General features: G+C 60.5%; 1 protein-coding gene across 1 annotated transcript; it reads left to right on the top strand.

Moving 5' to 3' along the window:
- The first annotated feature begins 4,596 nt into the window (after positions 1–4,596).
- EVPL (envoplakin) lies at positions 4,597–22,843 on the top strand. The gene is made up of 22 exons (XM_055408552.2): positions 4,597–4,929; positions 7,264–7,363; positions 7,946–8,100; positions 8,192–8,318; positions 9,317–9,442; positions 9,644–9,682; positions 9,792–9,953; positions 10,039–10,146; positions 10,303–10,398; positions 11,702–11,827; positions 12,647–12,793; positions 13,116–13,270; positions 13,435–13,532; positions 13,817–13,989; positions 15,393–15,571; positions 15,660–15,798; positions 15,918–16,111; positions 16,464–16,614; positions 17,751–17,834; positions 17,961–18,071; positions 18,170–18,262; positions 19,163–22,843. The coding sequence occupies exons 1-22, from the start codon at positions 4,832–4,834 to the stop codon at positions 22,601–22,603; spliced, it is 6,102 nt and encodes a 2,033-aa protein (XP_055264527.2). The 5' UTR covers positions 4,597–4,831; the 3' UTR covers positions 22,604–22,843.
- The last annotated feature ends 295 nt before the right edge of the window (positions 22,844–23,138 follow it).

The raw sequence follows: 23,138 nt of genomic DNA on the forward strand, positions 1-23,138 counted from the left end.
TGAGTGTGGGCAAGCTGCACACTCCCAGAAGGCAGGCATGGCTTGTGCAGCAGGCTGCTGCTGTGGCCGGGAAGTGTGGGCTGTACTAGCACGGGTCCCACAGGGAAACTGGGGCTACTGTGATCTGAGGCTGGGGAAAGGGAATCGGTCCCTGGGACAGGCAGACAGCCAAGGCCTCCTTGGCCTTGCCCTCCCAGCCAACTCGGGACCTGAGAACTCCTGAGGTACTTCCTGTGTTCTCTGTCTCACCACCTAGTATGGGCAGCCCTGTTCTCTCGACATGGGCGGGACTGGGTTTGTTGGAGTTGCTTCCTCTAGACTCTCCCTGTAAAAGGCCCAGAAGGAATAGCCAGCTCCTTTTTCTGCCTTCCCTGCTCTAGTTGGGCAAGCCATGGTCACCTGCTTCTCTCCAGGCCAATCTTCGGCATTTCTTTTTATCAGACTTGAAGCCAAGAGAGCCTCCTCCAAACAGCCCAGTGGATTCCTGAGGCCACAGCCTCTACCTCCCCCGGCTCCTGTAGACAGAAGGAGGCCCAGGACTGCTCCCCATCCCCCAGCCCTCATCCCCTCAGCTAGCCAAGGAAGTGTTACCAGCCAGCTCGGCTCCAAGGGTCTGCTAGCAGAGCTTTGTACAAACACAAACAGAGGGCCATTTCCTGAGATGGCCAAGCTTGTCCTGATCTGGGAGATATGGAAGCCTGACAGGTTATGGTTCCCAGGTCAAAGTTGGCAAGTTGCTTCCGCAAGGAGCAGCAGGGAGCAGACTGCCCCTCCCTGCAGGACCCCCGGAGCGGGAGGAGAAAGTGGGCAGTCTAAGCCAGCCACCCTAGAACAGTATCCAGGCTGCCACCTTGTTGCCTAGCTGCGTGCACACATGGCGGGCTCCCAGCTGGGAGCCACACTGCTTTCAGCTCTGATCACCCAGTGGCTTTGGCCTTGGGCCCCACAAGCTGTGAGTGGCCCACATGGCTTTCCTGGAAGCACCAGGCTGGGGTGTGTGAGTAAGCTGCCGCTCAGAATCACGGCACTGAAGGGCCTTCCCTGGTGGTCCACTGACTAAGACTCCGCACTCCCAATGCTGACTTTGATCCCTGGTCGGGGAACTAGATCCTACATGCTGCAACTAAAGATCCCCCACGCCCCAGTGGAAGATCCTGCTTGCCTCAACTAAGACCCAGCTCAGCCAAATAATAAACTTAAGGGGAAAAAAAAAGTCACAGTGCTGGAAGGAGGTTGAGGATCCATTGATCTCAAACGTCTCAGTCCACAGAGGGAGAAGCATGTGCCAGGCGAGGGGATGGCCTCAGGGGCGGGACAGGAAGCCAGGTTCTGGGCCTCCTGCCTGGTTCCAAAGGAGAAGATACGGTAGAAGTGAGGCCCACGAAGGCTGAAACAGGGCACCCAGTCCGGCTTGTGGGTCAGAGCTGTCTGATAGAATTATGTCAGCCACAAATGCGAGTCTTATCTGTAATTTTACATTTAATAGCAACAACCCTTCCCCTATGTGAGGAAAACATGAGAATCCATGACCCTCACTGACCACACTGGCACTCAGACCTCAGATGTCCCATCTGCAGCGCTGGAAGCAATAAACTTCAGCTGTTTATAAACCAAAAAATAAAAAGCAATAGGTAAAATCAGTTTTTAAAAATAATGTTTTGTTTAACACAATATATCCAAAAGATCACTTTGACATGTAATCAATATGAAACTCCGCTTCCCTGGTGGCTCAGACAGTAAAGAATCTGCCTGCAATGCAGGAGACACAGGTTCGATCCCTGGGTTGGGAAGATCCGCCGGAGGAGGGCATGGCAGGTACTCCAGTACTCTTGCCTGGAGGATTCCATGGACAGAGGAGCCTGGTGGGGTCCATGGGGTTGCAAAGAGTAGGACACTAACATTTTCACAATCTAAAACAGCAGTGAGATATTTTACATCCTCTTTTCATACTAAGTCTTTGAAGTCTGGGATGAATTTTACACTTACAGCATCTCTCAGTTCAGACTGGACTCATTTCAAGGGCTCAAGAGTGACAGGGGCTGGGATGGTACAGGTGGCCACCGAGGCTGTCAGTCCCCTCCCGGCCTTCTAAATTTTTTTCTCAAATATTGAAGAGCCTACATCTTTCTTTGCCCCCATCCTTTTTCCGGTGCCCTAGTCTTGGGGGCCAGGGCTCCTCTGAAGAGGAGCATCCCATGGTGACAACCACCTTGGAGACCTGGCTGCTCCTGCCTCCTGCACGCCAACCCCATCTGGGAGCTGTGGTCTGATTTGATCTGATGTTAGATGGTCACACCAGGAATTCGGCTCTTGGTTTTCTTGCAGTGAATCAGTTCATCTTAATCTCGAGCGTGTGAGGGCCCTCTGTGATATTCATTTATTTCCGGGGCTGGGGGTGGGGGTGGGTGCTTCTGCAGAGAGGAGGCAAAGCTCTATCTCTATCGTTCCAGAATTCAGCCTCCGTGCTGTCTTCCACCTGGGGTGGGGTGGGGGGCACAGCTCACTGGGGCCTCCCCTGGATGCCTCCATTCCTGGGGCCGGAGTCTAGACATTCTCCCCTGGGGAATCCAATGACCACCCCTCCCAAGAAGGGGCCTGGCGTTCTCAGGGAAACAGGAGAGTGGGCTGAGAGCTGCTGCTGTCTGTCTTGGCTGTCCTGGGATATTGCCGTCACTTGCCCGACCTCAGAGATTAGGACGTGAGCTGACTCTCGGGTTTGCTACAAGAAGCCAGTCATTGGACTGGCTCCTGAGCCCGGAAGTCATTTCAACAAATGGGCCCCTTTCTGAGAACAGAAAATGTATGCAACGAATGGTTAGAAGACAGTTGTCACCTGGGACTCACATGGAGAGGGGCTGGGGCAGAGGGTGCGTGGCCTCCGGCCCCAGCCTGCCTTCTCCAGCTCCGTCTCACCGTCACACTCAGCTGGGAGGAGAACCCTGGAAACCACTCTGCTTCCCTGTTGCTACATCCCTGTTCTGTTGGGTTCTGTTGGCCAAAAATTCATTCAGGTTTTTCCACAAGATAGTATGGGAAAACCCGAACGAACGTCTTGGCCAGCCCAACACTTCCTGTTGGGTCAAGGACTCCTGCTCCCCTCCCCACCCCCACCACCAGTGTCAGCCCCTCCTCCCCACCTCCAGGATGAGTGACTCCTGTCCCTTCTCCAGGGCCAAATTCAATTCAATTCTTCTTGAGATGCATCCAAAAGAGACTCAGGCATTTTCTGCCCCCGAGGGGGCACGTGGCTGGTCTTGGGCTTCTGTCCCTGGTCTCCCCAGTCTGCTGGGACTCTTATCTGTTCTCCAGATGTCTTCTGCCCTCAGCTGGGCCTGCCAGGATGTCCTAGGGCTCCTAACCCAGCCTGTCTGCCTCCCTCCCCTCACTTTGCTCCCCCTCAAACCCTCCTTCCACCGAAACTGCAATGGTTCCAGGGAATGTCTCCAGATTTTTATGAGGGACATGAGCTGGGCCAGTGAGATGAACGCCTGGAGACGAGGAACCCACCCCTTTCTTGAAGACCCTGGGGGCCACTGCGGGAGAAGGCAGCTACCAAGATGACCTCCCTGGCCCTCAGTGTGAAGAAAAGACCAGTAAACAGGCACTGCTGTTGGAGACTCCATCAGACTCCAGAAAAGCCACCAGGGGCCACTCTGGGGAGGGAGGGGGGGCAGGTAGGAAACCCAAGTAGCAGTGGGTTCCCGGGGCGTCCCTGGTGGCTCAGTGGTGAAGAATCTGCCTGCAAACCCCATCCCTAGTCCGGGAAGACCCCACAGCCTCAGAGCAACTGGCATACCACAACAGAGCAGCCCCCACTCGCCGCAACTAGAGAGAAGTCCGGGTGGCAATGAAGACCAGCACTGCCAAAAATAAACAAAATTGTTTTTTTAAAAAACAGCGGGTTCCCAGGAGGCTCCGCCAGACCCTGCACTCAGCAGCACCCGAAGGCTAGTGCTGGGCCTTGGGGGAGTCCTGGCACCTCTAGAGGTGGTCTGCGACTCTCTGAGGATCCCAGCAACACATGTGTGACTGCATCTGGCCCGGGAGCCACAGACAGATGGGAGAGCCAGCCGGCCAGGAGAAGCGTTCCGCAGCACCGTGGGGTGGGGCTCCGGGGAGCGGGCTGGGTGGTGTCCACGTTTAAAAGGTACCTGTGCCACTTGTCCAGGGAGAATGCCCCCTGGCTGCCCCACCCTGTCAGTGGAGGACACAGAGCAGAGACCCAGATGCCCTGGGGGTGAGCAGAGAGCCCGGGGTCCCTCCGCCCACCCAGAGCTGGCAGGGAGCAGCCCCCGGCGGAGAGTCCTGGGTGAAGAGGTGTGCCTGATAGCAGGGTGTGGGCTGGAGGTGTTCATTAACCCCGAGCTCTAAGGCCAGGCCTCGATCTCTGAGCCTGCTTGTGCACACACTCGTCCGTCTGTCTGGAGCCGTGTCTCCCCTGGGCTGGGCTATTTCCCCGTCTGGGCGTGATCACGGCTGGCTCCCTCTGGCTCTGGGCGTTGGGTGTAACAAGTCCGAACCTTCTCTGAGACTCAGGCAGGCGCGGGTGCCCCGCCCTCTGGGCTGTACCCTTTCCTCCCAAACTGGTTGTGCAGGAGCAGGCGAGAGTGTGGTGTGGGGAGTGGGGGTGCATGCGCGCAGCCCCGGCCCCCTCACTGCCTCACCTGCAGGGAGGGCCCGCCCAGAAACTGCCCGCCTGGTGCCCAGCCGCCCCACCTTGCCAGAGCCCAGCTGAGCAGCCAGCAAGGACGCACGCCCGCTACCCGCTGCCCGCCGCCCGCCCGCCCTCGCCGGCCAAGCCCAGCCCGAGCCCGCACCTGCCTTCAGGACCATGTTCAAGGGGCTGAGCAAAAGCTCCCAGGGAAAGGGGTCCCCCAAGGGCTCCCCGGCCAAAGGCTCCCCCAAGGGGTCCCCCAACAAGCACAGCAGGTGAGCGTGGCTGGGGGTGGGGGCTGGGGCCAGGATGGCTTCAGACCCAGGGGCTCCAGCCACCTGGAGGCAGCTGGCCAGAGCCGGGAACCAGCCCAGCGCTGGCATTTGGTGTCCTGAGGCTAAAGAGCCTGGGGGTGGACTCTCTTCCTGGCCCAGGCCAAGCTCCAGCCCTGGCAGGGGCCCAGACATAGCCTGGAGCTCCCCACATTTTGAGGGGTGCGGCCTGAGGGCTCTGCAGACATGCTGGACAGGGGCCTGAGCTTTCCTCCTCTTCTGGGAGGTGAGGAGGCTGGAGGGCACGGCTCTCCATCCACAGCTCTGCCCTCTAGGCTCCACTTGCCCCGAGATGACCCATGGGACCTGGGCACAGGGTGGGCAGAAGGACTGAGGCCAGAGAAGCTGAGAGGTGGGCAGAGGAGTGCCCAGAGGCAGGGAGGCAGGGCTGTGCTGCTCCAGGTCCAGGCTCCCGCTTTCCCCACCGGCTGGTACCTTGGGCCTCAAGAGCTTTGTTACAGAGTTGAGATGATTCCTTCACCAGATGGATGTGCGGAGGGGTGCTGCAGGGAAGCAGGAGGGGCCCACGGACCTGGGACATCTCAGAGCCTTCCTCAATTCACCCAGCTCTCTGCGGGTGCCCCAGCCCAGCCCCCCCAAAGCCCCACACTCTGCAGACAGACTCAGGCAGCCTTCTTCCGCTCACTGGCCGTCAGCCCCCTCTGCTGGGTGGAGGTGGCAGCTTGCCCGGGGTCCCTGGTGTGGAGGTGGGGGCCGAGATGAAAGGCCCAGCACCTGATAGGGATCAGGGCGAGGACACGGAGGCTGGGCTTCTGGGCGGACAGGAAAGACGGTGGTTAAGACTCTCACTGGAGTGACCTGTCCCCCCTGGGGCTCTGGGCCCTGCCCAGGGTGGAGTGGGCTCCTCCCGGTGGGAGCAGCCCTCCCAGGATTCCGGACCTAGAGCTCCCAGCCCCAGGGCGGTTCCCGGTCATCTCCTTCCCCTCGGTCCTGTCCTCCGGCGGCAGCTACCCCAGGAGGGCACATCAATCCCCTTTCATGAAGTCCATCTGTTCAGCACGTATTTATGGACCACCTACTGTGTGCCTATTTATGGAGCACCTACTGTGTGCCGGGACAGCTCTAGGCCCTGTGGATGCCATCGTAAACAGAATCAACAGGTCCCTGCCTTCAAATCCCTTTAGAGGAGTAAAAATGAACACTTACCGGGTGCTGACTCTGCACAGGACGTAGTTTTCTTCTCACAGTAACACGGTGAGAAGGTGGATATTAGTAGAGCCTTGACGTATAGGTGAGGAGCCTCTGGCCCCGAGAGCTTAAGTGACTTACCCAAGACCACACAGCTGCAGGGATCGAGGAAGATAAAAACCAGGCTGTCAGAGTTCCTTCAGACTTTGTGGCATGGCCCTTCTGCTTCGAGGGGGCTTCTCCTTGGACCCCTGGTTCAAGGCCCAGCCCGCATTGCCATCCCTCCCTGGGGACGGTGACCTCACAGGGTGCTGTGCTCCTGAGGCTTAGACCATGCTCTTATTAGGCCTGCTCGAAACTCTAGGCCCCAGAGAGTGAGCTGGAGCCCACACCTGGCGCCCTGTAGAGGCTGGGAGACAGCCCTGGGAAAGGACCCTGGTTCAGGCTCATCCTCTGCTCCTCCTGGCTGTGCCACCTGGAGCAAGTCAGGTCCTAGCTTGGGCTCTGAACTCCTGAATCTGGAAAGTGTTGGGGTTCCCTGGCAATCTTGTGGCCCACCTACCCCAGCTGTGTAGGTGGTGTGTGTCTCCTCTGCAAGCTTGCTAATCCCGGGTGGGCCCTGCAAAGCCTGGGGCAGTGGAGGGGAGACATGGGTGGGGTGGGAGGAAGCTGAGCTGGGGGACTTGCTGCTGCTCCCCTGCCCCCAGCCAGCTCACCCACCCCTCCCCAGGATCCAGCTGTCCCATCTCAGGTTAGGGGCTGAGCCAGGGATTCACGTGCTCCCCTGTGGGCTGCCTGCCCTCCAGCCTGAAGAAGCAGCAGAAAGCAGGGTGGGGTCGGGAGGCACTTCCTTGACGGGGAGAAGGCGGCTCCACAGTGCCACCCACACCCAGGACCCTCATTTTCTGAAGCCTCACTGAGCTCCCCTGCCCAGGACTGTGTATCTCACAGAGATTCCTACCAAGACGCCAGGGCTCCCCAGGTCTCGACTCCAACCCCCTAGGGCAGTGAGCTCAGCTGTAGGGCAGGACGGGGCGGGTGCAGGCAGGGGATCCCACCCAAACCTCTGCCCAAGGGAAACGGGGAACTCTGCCAACCACACTGCCCTCTGTCTCCACCCCTCATCAGAGCTGCCACTCAGGAGCTGGCCCTGCTGATCTCCCGCATGCAGGCCAACGCCGACCAGGTGGAGAGGGACATTCTAGAGACCCAGAAGAAGCTGCAGCAGGTGAAGCTGGGGCAGATGGCAGGGCGCGGGGGCACGGGAGACTTGTTGCCATGCCTGGCGGTCCCAGAGGTGCCCACTTGCCTTGGTAAAGATGCACAGACAGTCCTGTCCGTCCCTGGTCACTCCCCAAACACAGTGGGAGCGAGGGCTTGGCACGCTTTCTCTGGTGGGTTCTCAACGCCATGCCCTCCCCTGCCCCTTCACTGTCATCACGGCACCCCTTCTATAGTGACGTCAAAGCACAGCTCTTCACCTGAAGTTCAGGGGGCCCTTGACCTGGTTCTGCCTTCCTGCTCAGAAAACCCCATTTTCCATTTCACTCCAGGCTTCCTCTAGGCAGGAATGTCCCTTTTTTCTGAAATGTGTCTCCTCACCACTTCACCCCATCCCCCAAAGCCCTCCCACCTGCAGGAAGCCCTCGCTGATTGCTTCCTGCAGGGGGGTCAAAGGGCCTCCCCTATGGCCTGAGTCTGCCTCACTGGTGCTCGCACTTTGCCCTCTCCCGGCGTGGGCACCAAGGTTGGCCGGGGTCCCTGGGATGGCAGGGGGGCTCGGGCAGCAAGGATGGCTTCCCCGCCTCAGGACCGGCAGCACAGTGAGCAGCGCCAGGCCCTGCAGCACCGGCAGGAGGTGGGCCGCAGCCTGAAGGAGGCCGAGGTGCTGCTCAAGGACCTCTTCCTGGATGTGGACAAGGCCCAGCGGCTCAAGCACCCGCAGGCTGAGGAGATCGAGAAGGAGTGAGTGTAGGGCAGGGGGTGGCAGCGGCAGGAGCTGGGGGTCCAGGATGGAGGTGCTGGGGGTCCGACCTTCTGGCCACTTCTTTGGCAGCATAAAGCAGCTGCACGAGCGGGTGACCCAGGAGTGCGCTGAGTACCGCGCCCTATACGAGAAGATGGTGCTGCCGCCCGACGTGGGGCCCAGGGTCGACTGGGCGAGGGTGCTGGAGCAGAAGCAGGTCAGGGGTCACCCAGCAGCCATCAGAGGGCTACACAGGGCTGCGTTTCGTCAGGGGCTGATGCATCCTTGGACCTGGGTGGGGGCTGGGTCTCTGAAAAGGGAGGGGGCAGAAGAGACCGTGCAATCATGGAGGGCTTCCTGTAGGTGGGAGAGCTCGGTTGGGATGGGGTGAAGTGGTGAGGAAAGGATATTTCAGAAAAAAGGAACAGAGGCTGCTGCCTGGAGGAAGCCTGGGCTGTGATGGAAAAAGGGCTTTTCTGGGCAGGGAGGCAGAACCAGGTCAAGGGCCCCCGGAACATCAGGTGAGGAACAGTGCTTTGACGTCATGACAGAAGGGGTGCCGTGATGACAATGAAGGGGCAGTTCAGTTCAGTCGCTCAGTCGTGTCCAACTCTCTGAAGGGACAGGGGAGGGCATGGAATGGACAGGACAGGGTGTGTGCAGGCTCAGGAGCCAGGCTGGAGGTGTCCAGGCAGGAGGCAGGGCAGAGCGGGGAGATTTTCAGAGCTGAGCCTTGAGACTTGGGGACCAGTGGGATTCAGGATCCACAGTCACGTGACCCAGAGGCCTCAGCCAGGGCCACTGAAGACTAGCATGTTCCCCAGGGTGTCCCAGGTGGCACTAGTGGTAAAGAACCCGCCTGCCAATGCAGGAGACATAAGAGATGCAGGTTCAGTCCCTGGGTTGGGAAGATCCCCTGGAGAAGGAAATGGCAACCCACTCCAGTATTCTTGCCTGGAGAATTCCATGGACAGAGGAGCCTGGCGGGCTACAGTCCCTGGGGTCGCACAGAGTCGGACACGACTGAAGCAACTTAGCATGTGCCCCAGGGTGAGCTGCAGCCATTCACCCAGGCAGCACCTGGCCTGTCCACCCTCTGCCCAAATGACCAGCTCCATCCCCTGCTGATGGGGATGCTGGGTGGAGGGGGAGGGTGGGTGCGGAACTCCCCACCCCAGGCGCTGTGGCAGAGCTGAGCGGCCAGCTCTTCTGCAGAAGCAGGTCTGCGAGGGCCAGTACGGGCCGGGCATGGCGGAGCTGGAGCAGCAGGTCGCCGAGCACAACATCCTGCAGAAGGAGATAGAGGCCTACGGGCAGCAGCTGCGGACTCTCGTAGGGCCGGTGGGTGAGCCGTCAGACACACGCCCCTGTTTGGCCCCAGCCCTGGTTCCCTTTCTCCCATCAGAGCCTGAGCGAGGTCTGGCTGGTCCCCCGGGACTGGGGATGGAGGAGGGGCAGGAGAGGCCCAGGGATGTGGGGTGCGTTCTCCCCTGCACCTCATCTCTCACTGGGCCTGCTTTTTCTCCCCCTTGGTCGAGACAGGACGCCGCCACCATCCGGAGCCAATACCGGGACCTCCTGGTGAGCCCCAGGGCAGGCCGGCGGGCTGGGTGGGCTGCCTGCACCCTTGACGAGGCCAGCCTTCCTGGGCGCGGCCTGACGGCGCCTCTCTCCCCGCATCCGAGCACAGAAGGCGGCCTCGTGGCGAGGGCAGAGCCTGGGCAGCCTGTACACGCACCTGCAGGGCTGCACGCGCCAGCTTAGCGCCCTGGCCCAGCAGCAGCAGCGCATCCTCCAGCAAGACTGGAGCGACCACCTGGCCGACCCCGCGGGCGTGCGGAGAGAGTACGAGGTCAGCAGGGGCGGGTGGGGACGGGGTGGGGGGACAAGGCCGGGCTGGTCCTCACCGCCAGCGCCCCCGCCTCATCCTCTCCCAGCACTTCAAGCAGCACGAGCTGCTGAGCCAGGAGCAGTGCGTGAACCAGCTGGAGGACGACGGCGAGCGCATGGTGGAGCTCGGGCATCCGGCCCTGGGGCCCATCCAGGTGCGACGGCCGGGCCCTCCCTGCTGCCTCGGGGGCCCTCGGTCGGGGAGCTTCCCGGGGAGGCTAGGGGAGACCGGGCCGGGCCAGCCGAGAGGGCGGGCGGGTGGACGGACCAGGTCGGGGCGCGGTCCGAGGGCTCTGCACCGCTGCCCCCAGGCCCACCAGGAGGCCCTGAAGTTGGAGTGGCAGAACTTCCTGAACCTTTGCATCTGCCAGGAGAGCCAGCTGCAGCGCGTGGAGGACTACCGCCGGGTGAGCGGGGCGGGCCGGGCGCGGGCCCCGCGCATCTCGGGGGCCAAGGCGCCTCATAAAAATGACGGAGCTGCGTCATTGTGACTGGGCCCCAGGGGAAAATAATGTCACCCACGAATTCTCGACAAGGTGATGTCACTCCTGTTGAGGGGGTGAAGGTTGGTTCTTGAAAGTGAAAAAAAAGAACTTTTTTTTTTCATAAAAAAATAAATCACAGATATGCATATGTAAATGATATACAGCATATCTGTGATATGAAAATTTCATGTCAATGATGGGGAAAGTAAGGACAACAAAAGGGAAAAGTTACTTAGAGGTATGTCTCTGGTGCCCCAGCAGTTAAGACTCTGCACTCCCAATGCAGGTGGCCCGGGGTTCACTTCCTGATCAGGGAACTAGGTCTCATGCAACTAAGAGTTCTAAGGCCACAACTAAAGCGCCCACACGCTCAACTAAGACCCAGCACAGCCAAATAACTAACATAATTCAAAAAAAATTTTTTTTAAAAAAGCTCCTTAGAAGGTTCAGTAAAGAAACAAGGGTTGAGAAACATTGCTGTAATAGGCTGTAATAGACAACAGTCCTGTCTAAAAGTCACAGACAATTTTTGGTTTTTTTGAAAACAAAAAAAATTTAAAATATATATCCAAATAGGGACTTTTTTTTTTTTTGGCTGTACCACGCAGCTTGTGAGATCATAGTTCCCCCAACAGGGATTGAACCCAGGTCCATGGCAGTGAAAGTGCTGAGACCTAAGCACCAGACCACCAGGGAATGCGCAATAGGGACTTTTTTTTTTTTGGTAGTTTCCAACTAAAATGGTTTATATCCTTTGAGGAAAAAAAGAAGCCAAAGGTTTTCCTTTTCTCTTTTTTTTAAGGGCATTTTCCTATATATCCACTATACATTAGCACATCCACTGATGAGAATTCCGTATATCACCCAACTGTGGGCTAGCTCTTTAAAGCACACGCCTAGCTTCTGCTCAGAGAGGCCCTGGGAACCCACCCCTGGATCCCAGCCAGGACTCCAGGTGCTGGAGTGAGTCCTCCAGGAGGGGCACCACCCTTCATCTGTGCAGGAAGGACGAAAAACAACGTGTTTTACGACACTAAAAGAAATTAAGTTCAGTGACCCCAAAATGCCTGATTTGCCAAGCACTTCAGTTAGAAGGTCCCACTGCCTGGGAAGAAAGGCCGACGGCAAGTGACACTTTGGGTTCAGCCGGTTTGGGTTTAGCTGGTTTTCAGGGTGGTGGGCAGTAGGTGCCCCAGCTTCACCCCTGACCACCCACCGACCTCAGTTCCAGGAAGAGGCGGACTCTGTCAGCCAGACCCTGGCAAAGCTCAACTCCAGCCTGGACAGCCAGTACAGCCCTGCCCCGGGGGGCCCGCCTGGCGCCCTAACAGAGATGATACGGCAGCTGGAGGTGAGATCGCCCCCGGCCCCTCCTAGTACCTGCTCCTGGGCACCGGGCCTGCCTGGGTGTCTGGGCCTCACACCTCCAGGGTGTTTAGTCCTGCCTGGATCCCCTGCCCTGAGGGCGGGAGGAGCCTGGTCTGTTAGCTGCAAGCCCTTCCCACCTCTGGACCTATTTCCCCGCCTGTAATATGACAGGGCTTCCCAGGTGGTGCAAGTGGTAAAGAAAGTGAAAATCACTCAGTTGTGTCTGATTCTCCGTGACAGAATAGTGGAGTGGGTAGCCTTTCCCTTCTTCAGGGGATCTTCCCAACCCAGGGATGAAACCCAGGTCTCCCATATTGCAGGCAGATTCTTTACCAGCTGAGCCACCAGGGAAGCCCTCCTGCTTGCCAATGCAGGAGACATAAGAGACGTGGGTTCAACCCCTGGGTGGAGATAATCCCTTGGAGGAGGGCATGGCAACCCACTCCAGTATTCTTGCCTGGAGAATCGCATGGACAGAGGAGCGTGGCAGGCTACAGTCCATGGGGTCACACAGAGTCGGACATGACTGAAGTGACTTAGCACACGTGCACACACAGTGTGACAGGGACTGCCCAGAAGAGCTCCGACACCCCTCCAGCTCCCACTCTGGAGGTCTGGGGGTTGGTTGCTGGGCAGCTGCCTACCCCACCCCAACCAGCAGACTCTAGGACCCTGGGTACCCAGGGAGGGGCTCGATTTATGTTGCTGACTAAGAGACCCTTCTTCATGATGGCCCCTTCCTGGCCCTCCTGGGGGGCACAGAGGGGGTTGGCCTGAGCCCCCATTGCCTGGGTCACCACAGGCAGAGGAGAAGCAGCTGACCATGGCCGAAAAGACCATCAAGGACCTGCAGCTGCGGAGCCAGGGGGTGGCCCCTCTGCCCCAGCGAAGGAACCTGCCCCCACAGCCCCTGCGTGTGGACAGCATCTGTGACTGGGACTCAGGAGAAGTATAGTCTCCACCCGCCCGGCTCCTCCGGGCCCACCCAGCCCTCTCCTGCCACCCCTCCCCTGCCACCCCTCCCCTGCCACCCCTCCCCTGCCCTCTCCTACCCACTCCGGCCAATGCCCTGTCCCACCCCTGCTCCATCCCTGCCCCAACACCACCCGTTCCAACTCCCTGTCCCAACTCCGGCCCTTCCTGTTGCTCCCTGGCCCCGTCCCTAGCCCCTACCCTACTGGCCCCTACTGGGCCTTGATCCCTTCTCCAGCCTGGCCCCTAAGCCTGCATGGGCCGCTCCCCACCTCCCCGCCCCCTCTAAACCCCAACAGGTGCAGCTGCTTCGGGGTGAGCCATATACACTGCTGGACAACACTGACCCGCACACCTGGGTGGTCCAGGGCCAGGCAGGCGAGCCCAAGCGGGCCCCAGCCGCCTGCTTCTGCATCCCAGCTCCGGACCCTGAAGCCGTGGCCAGGGCCTCCGGGTGGGTCCTCCTGGGGACCCAGAGGGGCAGGAGGCAGGCTGTGGACCCACCCAGGCCAGGCCCTGCAGTTTGAGGCCGTTGCCTGCCCTTTGCCTAAATGTGTGACCGCAGGGGCTGGGGGAGAGCATGGAGGAACGTCCTTCTGTGACCGCCCCTTGTTCCAGGCTCGCCTCGGAGCTGCAAGCACTGAAGCAGAAACTGACCACAGTCCAGAGCCGCCTGAAGGCCAGTGCCAAGGAGCCCTTACGGCCCAGCCAACAGGGTACCGAGGGCTGGCCAGGGAAAGAGGGAGACGTTGAAATAGGAGTAGATGCCTACTCTGGTCACCCGGGGGCTGCCACGGGCAGGGAGTAACCCTGAATTAAAGACTCTGATCTGGGGGTTCCATTCCGTGGGTTGGCAAGCCTGATGTCCCTCCCTCAGTGAGGCCCTGCTCCCCACCCTCCCCCACACGGGACCTCTGCATGCGCTCACGGAGGGGTCCAGCAGGCAGGCAGGCAGACACAAGGCAGGCCCTGACCCCTCAGAGGCACTCTCTCCCCCCAGCTCCAAGCAGCTCGGGCCCAGCCGAGCCACAGGCCCAGAAGCTCCTGACACAGATGACCCGGCTGGAGGAAGGCCTGGGGCAGATAGAGAAGCAGCTGCTGGCCTGGGCCCGGGCCCCGCTGAGCCGCACCGCACCACTCGAGGACCTCGAGGGTCGCATCCAGAACCACCAGGTGGGTAAGCCAGGGCAGCTGGGATAAAAAATGGTCCAGCCTTGGGGAGGCAGGTGTGGGGGCAGCCACAGGCCCCCGAGGTGGAAGAAGTGAGCAGACAGTCCAGGGCTCCCTCAGGCTCCTTCCCACCCTGGCTCTTCCCCTGACCTGCTCTGTGACTTTGGGCAATTCACAACCTCTCTGGGCCTTACGAAGAAGGTGATGGCACCCCACTCCAGTACTCTTGCCTGGAAAATTCCATGGGCAGAGGAGCCTGGTGGGCTGCAGTCCATGGGGTCGCAAAGAGTCGGACACGACTGAGCGACTTCACTTTCACTTTCTCTGGGCCTTGGGTTCCTCCTCCCTGAAAACGAGCTTGCGGCATCTTAGGGGTGGTTTCTCTGGGGTGGCTGCCGGGGAGCCTCCCTGGAGAGTGTGCAGGCCTGTAAACATGGTCACGGAAGGACTCAGAAGTGCTAACGGTGAAAGCCACCCCTTCCCCACACCCGGGGGTGGGGGGTTGGGGGGAGAAGTTTGGTTTGTAGCCTTCCAAACCGGTTTCTACTCAAATATATTGTTTGGATTTAGTTTTTTAAAAATGTGAAGCATGTTGTTCACAGGATTGTGCAACTTGGTCTTTTTCACTCTGCCACGTTCTGGAGCGTTTCAGCTCGGTCAGAGGGCTGACCGGGGGAGGCAGGGCTCCAGAGGTGGGAGAGGTGTTTCAGATGGGGACCAAGGGGGCCAGGCAAGGAAGGAGGAGTGGCAGAAGGAGGAGGCACTGTGGGGTGACAGCCTGGACAATACCTCTGCCCATGCTGGGCCCAGGTTACCACTGCCCTGGGCAGGATCTTAGTTCCCCGACCAGGGATTGAACCCATGCCTTCTACAGTGGATGCGCAGTGTCTTAACCACTGGACTGCCAGAGAAGCCCCCGGTCGCTGGGTTTTGAAGGTCCTCTTCCGCATCAGAGGTGCTGGGGGTCCAGTTAGCCTGGAAGGTGGGCAATATGTGGTGTGGAGCCAGCACTAAGGGATTATGGAATCGATGCATGAATAACTGATACAAGAATCAACAAAGTCATAATCCCAAGTGGATGGAGCCAGGGCTTTGCTGCTTTACTGGGGGGAAGGGGCAGGGAACTGAAGGTTTTGTGAACAGGACAGTGACGTGAAGACCAAGGTGGGCGACAGCTCCTGACTCACAGGGTCTCATTTCATCCTCCCATCAAGCATTTGTAGATGAGGAGGCTGAGGGCCAGAGAGGCTGACCTGCCTACGGTCACCTACCTGGACACCGAGCCCGAGCATGTCCACACCACATTCTGGAGGCCTCGCAAGCAGAGTTAGGTTGACATAGCGGGAGGGCTGGGTGAAAGCCACCTGCCCAGAACCAGAGATCCTGAGACCCCCGATACACCCCAGGGCACGGCCCAGCAGCTGCAGAGCCTGGGAGCAGAGAAGGAGGCGGCCCAGCAGAAGTGTGAAGCGTTTCTATCGGGGCAGCCCTCGGGGCCTGCTGCCCTGCATCTTCCTGTGGTCCTCAACAGCGTCAAGAACAAGTTCAGGGACGTGAAGGTTCTCTGCGGCCTCTACGGGGAGAAGTGAGTGCCCCAGGGGCGGGGGCCAATGGGCGAGGCCTCTGGGGTGCGGCCAAGGGGGTGTCCGACCTTCGGCCTCCTCTTGCGACAGAGCCAAGGCCGCCCTGGGTCTGGAGCGGCAGATCCGGGATGCAGAGAAGGTCATCCAAGGCTTCGAGTCTGCCCTGGCACAGGAGGCCCCCATCCCCACAGGCCCGGGTGCGCTGCAGGAGAGGGTCAGCGAGCTGAAGGTGAGGGGCCAGGCGGCCTCCTGGCAGGAGTGGGCCTAGGAGCAGGCCCACCTCAAGTGGAGGGTGGGCCTGGAATCCGACCAAACCACAAGGGTACATTGTGTCCCCTCCTGCCCCAGCGCCAGCGGAGGGAGCTGCTGGAGCAGCAGGCCTGTGTGCTCGGGCTGCACCGCCAGCTGAAGGCTGTCGAGCACACGTGCAGCGCGCTGCAGAACAATTTCCGCGAGTTCTGCAAAGACCTGCCGCACCAGCAGCGCCAGGTGCGGGCCCTCACCGACCGCTACCATGCCGTGGGGGACCAGTTGGACCTGCGGTGAGTGGCCGGGCTGCTGGGGCTCATGGCACAGCCCTACAGTGCGTGGTGGCTGTGGCCGACAAGCTGTGGGGCCTTGGACGGGTGAGCGCACCTCTCTGAGGCCCAGCTTCCTCTCCTCTAAAATGGGATGATAACAGCGTCAGCCTCCCAGGTGGTGCCTGGCAGAAAGTGTCTGGTCCATCTCTGAATGCCCAGCTCCAGCCACTGGGCCAGAGTTAGAGAGGATCAGCATGGCGAGTCAGTCAGGCCTCCCGACCTGTCCCAGGGACGAAGGAACCCACCAGCCTCCTCCGCACACCCCTCGCCTGCCCCCTGGGGGCCACTCTCACCTCTGCTCCTCCTCCTGCAGGGAGAAGATGGTGCAGGATGCCAGCCTCACCTACCAGCAGTTCAAGAACTGCACGGACAACCTGAACACCTGGCTGGAGCGCCTGCCCCACAACAAGGTGCGGCCCAGCGACGGGCCCAGCCAGATTGCCTACAAGCTGCAGGCGCAGAAGGTGAGGAGCTGGGGTTGCAGGAGGTGTGGGCCGGTCCCTCTCCCCACCTCTTACCCAGAGCTGAGCCCTTAAGCCAGGCCCAGTTCCCTGGCCACCTTCCTAACGGAGAGAGCAGCCTGTGCGAGTGTGGCCCGCCCTCTAGTGGTCAGTGTTTTAATGACCTCAAAGCTCAGACTCCAGAGTCCTTGCTTCTCTCACCACCCACCCCAACCCAAAATGCTACACTTTGTCCCTGGTGGCTCAGACAGTCTGCCTACAATGTGGGAGACCTGGGTTCAATCCCTGGGTCGGGAAGATCTCCTGGAGAAGGAAATGGCAACCCACTCCAGTATTCTTGCCTGGAAAATTCCATGGACGGAGGAGCTTGGTAGGCTACAGTCCATGGGGTCCCAAAGAGTTGGACGACTGAGCGACTTCACTTTCACTTTGTCCATGGAAACAGCCAGCCCTTCTCTGTCTGGCCTGAGGTGGGCAGTGGGCTTTGTGTTCCTGGAGGTACCAACTCCTACTTCATCCTCTGCCTCATACCTCCTTACTGTTGTTGCTGCTGCTGTTCAGTCACTAAGTCATGTCTGACTCTTTGCTACCCCGTGGACTGCAGCACGCCAGGCTTCCCTGTCCTCTCTCTCCTGGAGTTTGCTCAAACTCATGTCCATTGAGTCGGTGATATCGTCCATCCAAATCATCCTCTGTTGTCCCCTTCTCCTCCTGCCTTCAGTCTTTCCCAGCATCATGCATGCTGGTAATGAAAAGGGGCTGGGTACAGCCTGGCCCTCAGGCAGCCTGCGGTTTTGGGGGGAGGCCAGTGCATCTCAGGCCATGAGGCTGATAAGTGCTTTGGTGGAGAAGCCAGAGTGCTGTGGGAGCCCTTTGTAAGGACACCCATGGGGACAGGGCAGGCGGTCTGGAAGGAACTGACACCCAGCCTGAGGCCTGAGGAATTAGTGTGACCAGAATGTGTGTGTTGGGGGTGGGATGTTTCGAGCAGAGGCCGTGGTGGGTCACGGCCGGGGGTGGGGTGGGAAGGCAGCTTCCCACAGACCGCTTGCTGCCCCTGGGTGTTGCTGGCTGCCCGCGGGCCTGGAGGCAAGTCCAGGTGAGCAGGGGTCCCCTGACCCTCCCTCCTGCCCTGGCAGAGACTGCTGCAGGAGATCCAGGGCCGCGAGCAGGACAGGGCCACGGCATCCCGCCTCTCCCAGCACCTGCAGGCAGCCCTCCAGGTAAGCAGTCCCTTCAGCTCCTCCCTCTTTATCTCCCCCTCCCCCTCCCTCCTTCCACCAGCCCCCCCTCCCCCTCCCCAGCTCCCCGCACTGACGGCCAGTCTGTGGCCTTCCCCCCCTGCTCAGGACTATGAGCTGCAGGCAGACACCTACCGCGGTTCCCTGGAGCCCACCCAGGGAGGGTCGGCCCCCAAGAGACCCCGAGTGGCGCCCCTGCAGGACAGCATCCAGGCCCAGGTGAGCCGGGCTCTGTGTTCCTCCTTCCTGGGGTGCCAGCTCTGCAGCCTCTGAGGGAGGAGCTGACGCTGGCCCACCCCTCCCTTTGACCTCTCCAGGAGAAGAACCTGACGAAGGCATACACTGAGGTGGCAGCTGCCCACCAGCAGCAACTGCACCAGCTGGAATTTGCCAGAAAGATTCTGGAGAAGGTATGGGGGTGATGTCCACCCTAGGCAGCCTGGGCGGGTGGTTGACCGGGCAGACTTCCCTACCTGCTCACACTGCAGCCCTGGGACAGGCTGCTGCCTGAGGGAAGTGCAGCTCTCTGCCCACCCCCAGCAGCACTTCCAGGCTGGTTTCCATCTCAGAGTTAGTACCAGGAGATGTCACTCAGTGCAGTCACAGTTTCGCCCCTGGGCAACACCCCGGTGGGGACAGTCTTCAGCCTCAGGACCCAGCCCCAGTGGGCAAGAGGCCACTGAGGTCTCCATCCCCGGGAGACCAGGAGCTGGGAGCTCTCCATGACTCTCGGAGAGTGGCCAAGGGACTGGCCAGCCTCCTCCCACCCAGAGGTGTATCCCAGGATCCCCCAGAGGCGCACAGGCCCACTTCTGGGAGCCTGGGTGGAAGGGGAGCAGGGAAAGGTTGGGAAGGGAGGACCTTCTTACTTTCACATCCTAGTGCAAATGCAGCCTGAACGCTGCCTTATATCGCAGCACACTGGGCATTGATGAAACCTCTTAAAATCCTACCTTCAAACACCTCAGATCTTCAGTTCCACCTCCCAGGACCTACTGGGAAGTCTCAGAAAGCAGGGAAGGGTCCTGATCCCAGGAGGGAGGGGTGTTGTTGTTCAGTTGTGCAGTCACTTAGTTATATCGGACTCTTGGCGACCCTATGGACTGCAGCACGCCAGAGTTCTCTGTCCTTCACCATCTGCTGGAGTTGGCTCAAACTCATGTCCATTGAATCGATGATGCCATCCAGTCATCTCATCTTTTATTGTCCCTTCTCCTCCTGCCCTCAATCTTTCCCAGCATCAGGGTCTTTGGGCAGGGGCTTTTCCCTTTCCTCCCCTTATCCCAGGACTCTCCCCTCTTCCTCTACAGAAAGAGCTCAGTGAGGACATCCAGGTGACCCCTAATGCCCAGCAGGGGTCTGAGAGCCCAGCCCGAGCGGGCAGGGAGTCAGAGGCCCTGAGGTCCCAGCTGGAGGAGGAGAGGAAGCGGGTGGCCCAGGTGCAGCGCGAGCTGGAAGAGCAGAGGAGCCAGCTGCTGCAGCTGAAGACCCAGCAGCCTGTGGAAAAACTGGAGGAGAAGGAAGTGGTGGAGTTCTACAGGGATCCCCAGCTGGAGAGCAGCCTGTCCAGGGTGAAGTCCCAGGTGGAGGACGAGGGCAAGAAGCGGGCCAGCCTGCAGGCAGACCTGGAGGCAGTGGCCCAGAAGGTCGTGCAGCTGGAGAGCCAGAGGAAGGCCACGGAGCCTCACCTGCTGACTAAGGAGGTCACCCAGATTGAGAGGGACCCCGGCCTGGACAGCCAGGCGGCCCAGCTCAGCGGTGAGCTCCAGCTCCTGCAAGAGGAGAACACCGCCGTCTCGGCCCAGCTGGAGGCACTGAAGGCAGAGCTGCTGGCCCTTGAGCAGAAGGAGGTGAACGTGAAGGAGACAGTTGTGGTGAAAGAAGTGGTCAAGGTGGAGAAGGACCTGGAGATGCTCCAGGCGGCCCAGGCCCTGAGGCTGCAGATTCAGGAGGATTCAGCCCAGCGGAAGGGGGCGGAGGATGCCGTGGCCAAGCTGCAGGCTCAAGTCGTGGAGCTGGAGGCGGCGATCCGTGCCGTGGAGCCCAAGGTGATCGTGAAGGAAGTGAAGAAGGTGGAACAGGACCCTGGCCTCCTCCAGGAGGCATCCAGGCTGAGGAGCCTCCTGGAAGTGCAGAGGAGTGAGAACGAGGCGCTGGCCAGGGAGCTGACGGAGCTGCACAGCAAGCACAGTGCAGTGGAGAAGCGGAAGCCCCGGGTGGACCTGCAGGAACGCGTGCAGGAGACCTTCCGGGTGGACCCAGAGACAGAGCAGGAAATTGCGCGGCTCCAGGCCGAGCTGCAGGAGACCGCCCTCAAGAGGAGCCGCGTGGAGCAGGAGGTGGAGCGGCTGCTGCCCGAGCTGGTGGTGCTGCGGGCGCAGAAGCCCACCGTGGAGTACAAGCAGGTGACGCAGGAGCTGGTGCGGCACGAGAGGAGCCCTGAGGTGCTGCGGGAGATCGACCGCCTGAAGGCCCAGCTCAACGAGCTGGTCAACGGCAGCGGGCGGGCCCAGGAGCAGCTCATCCGGCTGCAGGGGGAGCGTGACGAGTGGAGGCGCGAGCGCTCCAAGGTGGAGACCAAGACGGTGAACAAGGAGGTGGTGCGCCGCGAGAAGGACCCCGTCCTGGAGCAGGAAGCCCAGCGGCTGCGCCAGGAGGTGCGGGAGGCCACCCAGAAGCGGCGGGCGGCCGAGGACGCCGTCCACGAGCTGCAGAACAAGTACCTGCTGCTGGAGAGGCGGCGGCCCGAGGAGAGGGTGGTGGTGCAGGAGGTGGTGGTCACCCAGAAGGACCCGAAGCTCCGTGAGGAGCACAGCCGGCTGAGCCAAGGCTTGGATGAGGAGGCTGGCCGGCGGCGGCAGCTGGAGCGGGAGGTGCAGCAGCTGCGGGCCGCCGTGCAGGAGGACGAGGGCCGACTCAGCTTCCGGGAGGACCGCAGCAAGAAGCTGGCTGTGGAGAGGGAGCTGCGGCAGCTGACCCTGAGGCTCCAGGAGCTGGAGAAGCGGCCTCCGGCAGTGCAGGAGAAGATCATCATGGAGGAGGTAGTCCAGCTGGAGAAGGATCCGGACCTGGAGAAGTCCACGGCAGCCCTCCGGCAAGACCTGGCCCGGGAGAAGACCCAGGCGACCGAGGTGCATAGGGAGTGCAAGAACCTACAGGTGCAGATCGACGTGCTCCAGAAGACCAAGCCGCAGGAGAAGACCATCTACAAGGAAGTGATCAGGGTGGAGAAGGACCCGGTGCTGGAGGGAGAGCGTGCCCGGGTGTGGGAGGCGCTCAACCGGGAGCGCGCGGCCCGGGAGAGCCGAGAGGAGGAGGTGAGGCGCCTGCGGGAGCGGGTGGATCGGGCCGAGGCGCTGGGAAGGACCTGGGCCCGGGAGGAGGCCGGGCTCCAGAAGACCCGGGACCGGGCGAGCCAGGAGTGCAGGCGGCTGCAGCAGGAGCTGCGGGAGCTGGAGAAGCAGAAGCAGCAGCAGGCACTGCGCCTGCAGGAGGAGTCCAAGCTGCTCAGCCAGAAGACGGAGAGCGAGCGGCAGAGGGCAGCTCAGCGGGGCCAGGAGCTCTCGCAGCTCGAGTCGGCCATCCTCCGCGAGAAGGACCAGATCTACGAGAAGGAGCGGACCCTCCGGGACCTCCACACCCAAGTGAGCCGGGAGGAGCTCAACCAGGAGACCCAGACGCGGGAGACCAACCTTTCCACCAAGATCTCCATCCTGGAGCCCGAGACAGGGAACGACATGTCCCCGTACGAGGCCTACAAGAGGGGCATTATCGACCGAAGCCAGTACCTCCAGCTGCAGGATCTCGAGTGTGACTGGGAGGAGGTCACCACCTCGGGCCCCCACGGGGAGGAGTCTGTGCTCCTGGACCGCAAGAGCGGGAAGCAGTACTCCATCGAGGCCGCCCTGCGCAGCCGGCGCATCTCCAAGGAGGAGTACCATCTCTACAAGGACGGCCAGCTCCCCATCAGCGAGTTCGCCCTGCTCGTGGCCGGGGAGACCAAGCCCTGCCCCTCCCTCTCCATTGGCGCCATCATCTCCAGGTCCCCGCTTGCCTCCCCGGCCCCCCAGAGCACCAGTCTCCTCTCCCCCGGCTTCTCTCTCGGGCTCAGCGAGGACAGCTTCCCCATCGCCGGCGTCTACGACACGACCACGGACAACAAGTGCACCATCAAGACGGCCGTGGCCAAGAACATGCTGGACCCCATCACCGGGCAGAAGCTGCTGGAGGCGCAGGCGGCCACGGGGGGCATCGTGGACCTCCTGAGCCGGGAGCGCTACTCCGTGCACAAGGCGATGGAGCGGGGCCTGATTGAGAGCGGCTCAACCCAGAGGCTGCTCAACGCCCAGAAGGCCTTCACCGGCATTGAGGACCCCGTGACCAAGAAGAGGCTGTCAGTGGGTGAGGCCGTCCAGAAGGGCTGGATGCCCCAGGAAAGCGTGCTCCCGCACCTGCGGGTGCAGCACCTGACCGGGGGGCTCATCGACCCCAAGAGGACCGGCCGCATACCCGTGGCGCAGGCCGTGCTCTCCGGCATGATCAGCGAGGAGCTGGCCCAGCTCCTGCAGGACGAGGCCAGTTACGAGAAGGACTTGACAGATCCCATCTCCAAGGAGCGACTGAGCTACAAGGAGGCCATGGGGCGCTGCCGGAAGGACCCCCTGAGCGGCCTGCTACTCCTCCCAGCCTCGCTTGAGGGGTACCGCTGCTACCGCTCCGTCTCCCCCACTGTCCCGCGCTCCCTGCGTTGACAGGGGCCGAGCAGTCACGGGGAGTGATTGGGGATGGGGAGGGGAGGATGCACGCATCCCCAGCCCCCAGAGCAGCTTAACCCAGGGGAGTGGGTCTCATTGATGTTCTGTTTCTCAAGCGTTCTTGGTGTTGGACTCCCTCCTGTAGCTTTCGTCTCCCCTGACCCATCCCCTGAGCCAGCAGCTATGTTTTCCCGGCTCCTCCCTCACCCTGTGCTTCCAATAAACGAATTCTCCTGGTGTCTTTTTTTTTCTTTCACAATAGTAAAAGATGTTTATAAGTTTTCACAATTAATAGCCAGATCAAAAAAAGATAATTCCAATTGCAAGCCATCATGGAAATATGATTAACCTAACAGTATAAAATAATTACATACAATTCGAGGGGGTTGAGTGAGGTGGTAAGTGGAAGTACACATTTTCATCTGCCCGGTCAGTCCACATCTTTTGGCTGGTTTCTCCTGGTGTCTTGTTCACGTTTGAGAACACAGTCAATATTTCTGGGGCGTGAGCAGGAGGGATGGCACTCCTAGGT

This window comes from Moschus berezovskii, chromosome 20 (assembly GCF_049115385.1).
Source record: "Moschus berezovskii isolate FMDL1 chromosome 20, NW_MosBer_1.0, whole genome shotgun sequence".
NCBI lineage: Eukaryota > Metazoa > Chordata > Mammalia > Artiodactyla > Moschidae > Moschus > Moschus berezovskii.

Coding starts and splice junctions, on each gene's coding strand:
- EVPL (XM_055408552.2), top strand. CDS start 4,832: ATGTTCAAGGGGCTGAGCAAAAGCTCCCAGGGAAAGGGGTCCCCCAAG. Junction 11,828..12,646: donor AGATGATACGGCAGCTGGAG/GTGAGATCGCCC, acceptor GGGTCACCACAG/GCAGAGGAGAAGCAGCTGAC. Junction 12,794..13,115: donor GTGACTGGGACTCAGGAGAA/GTATAGTCTCCA, acceptor AAACCCCAACAG/GTGCAGCTGCTTCGGGGTGA.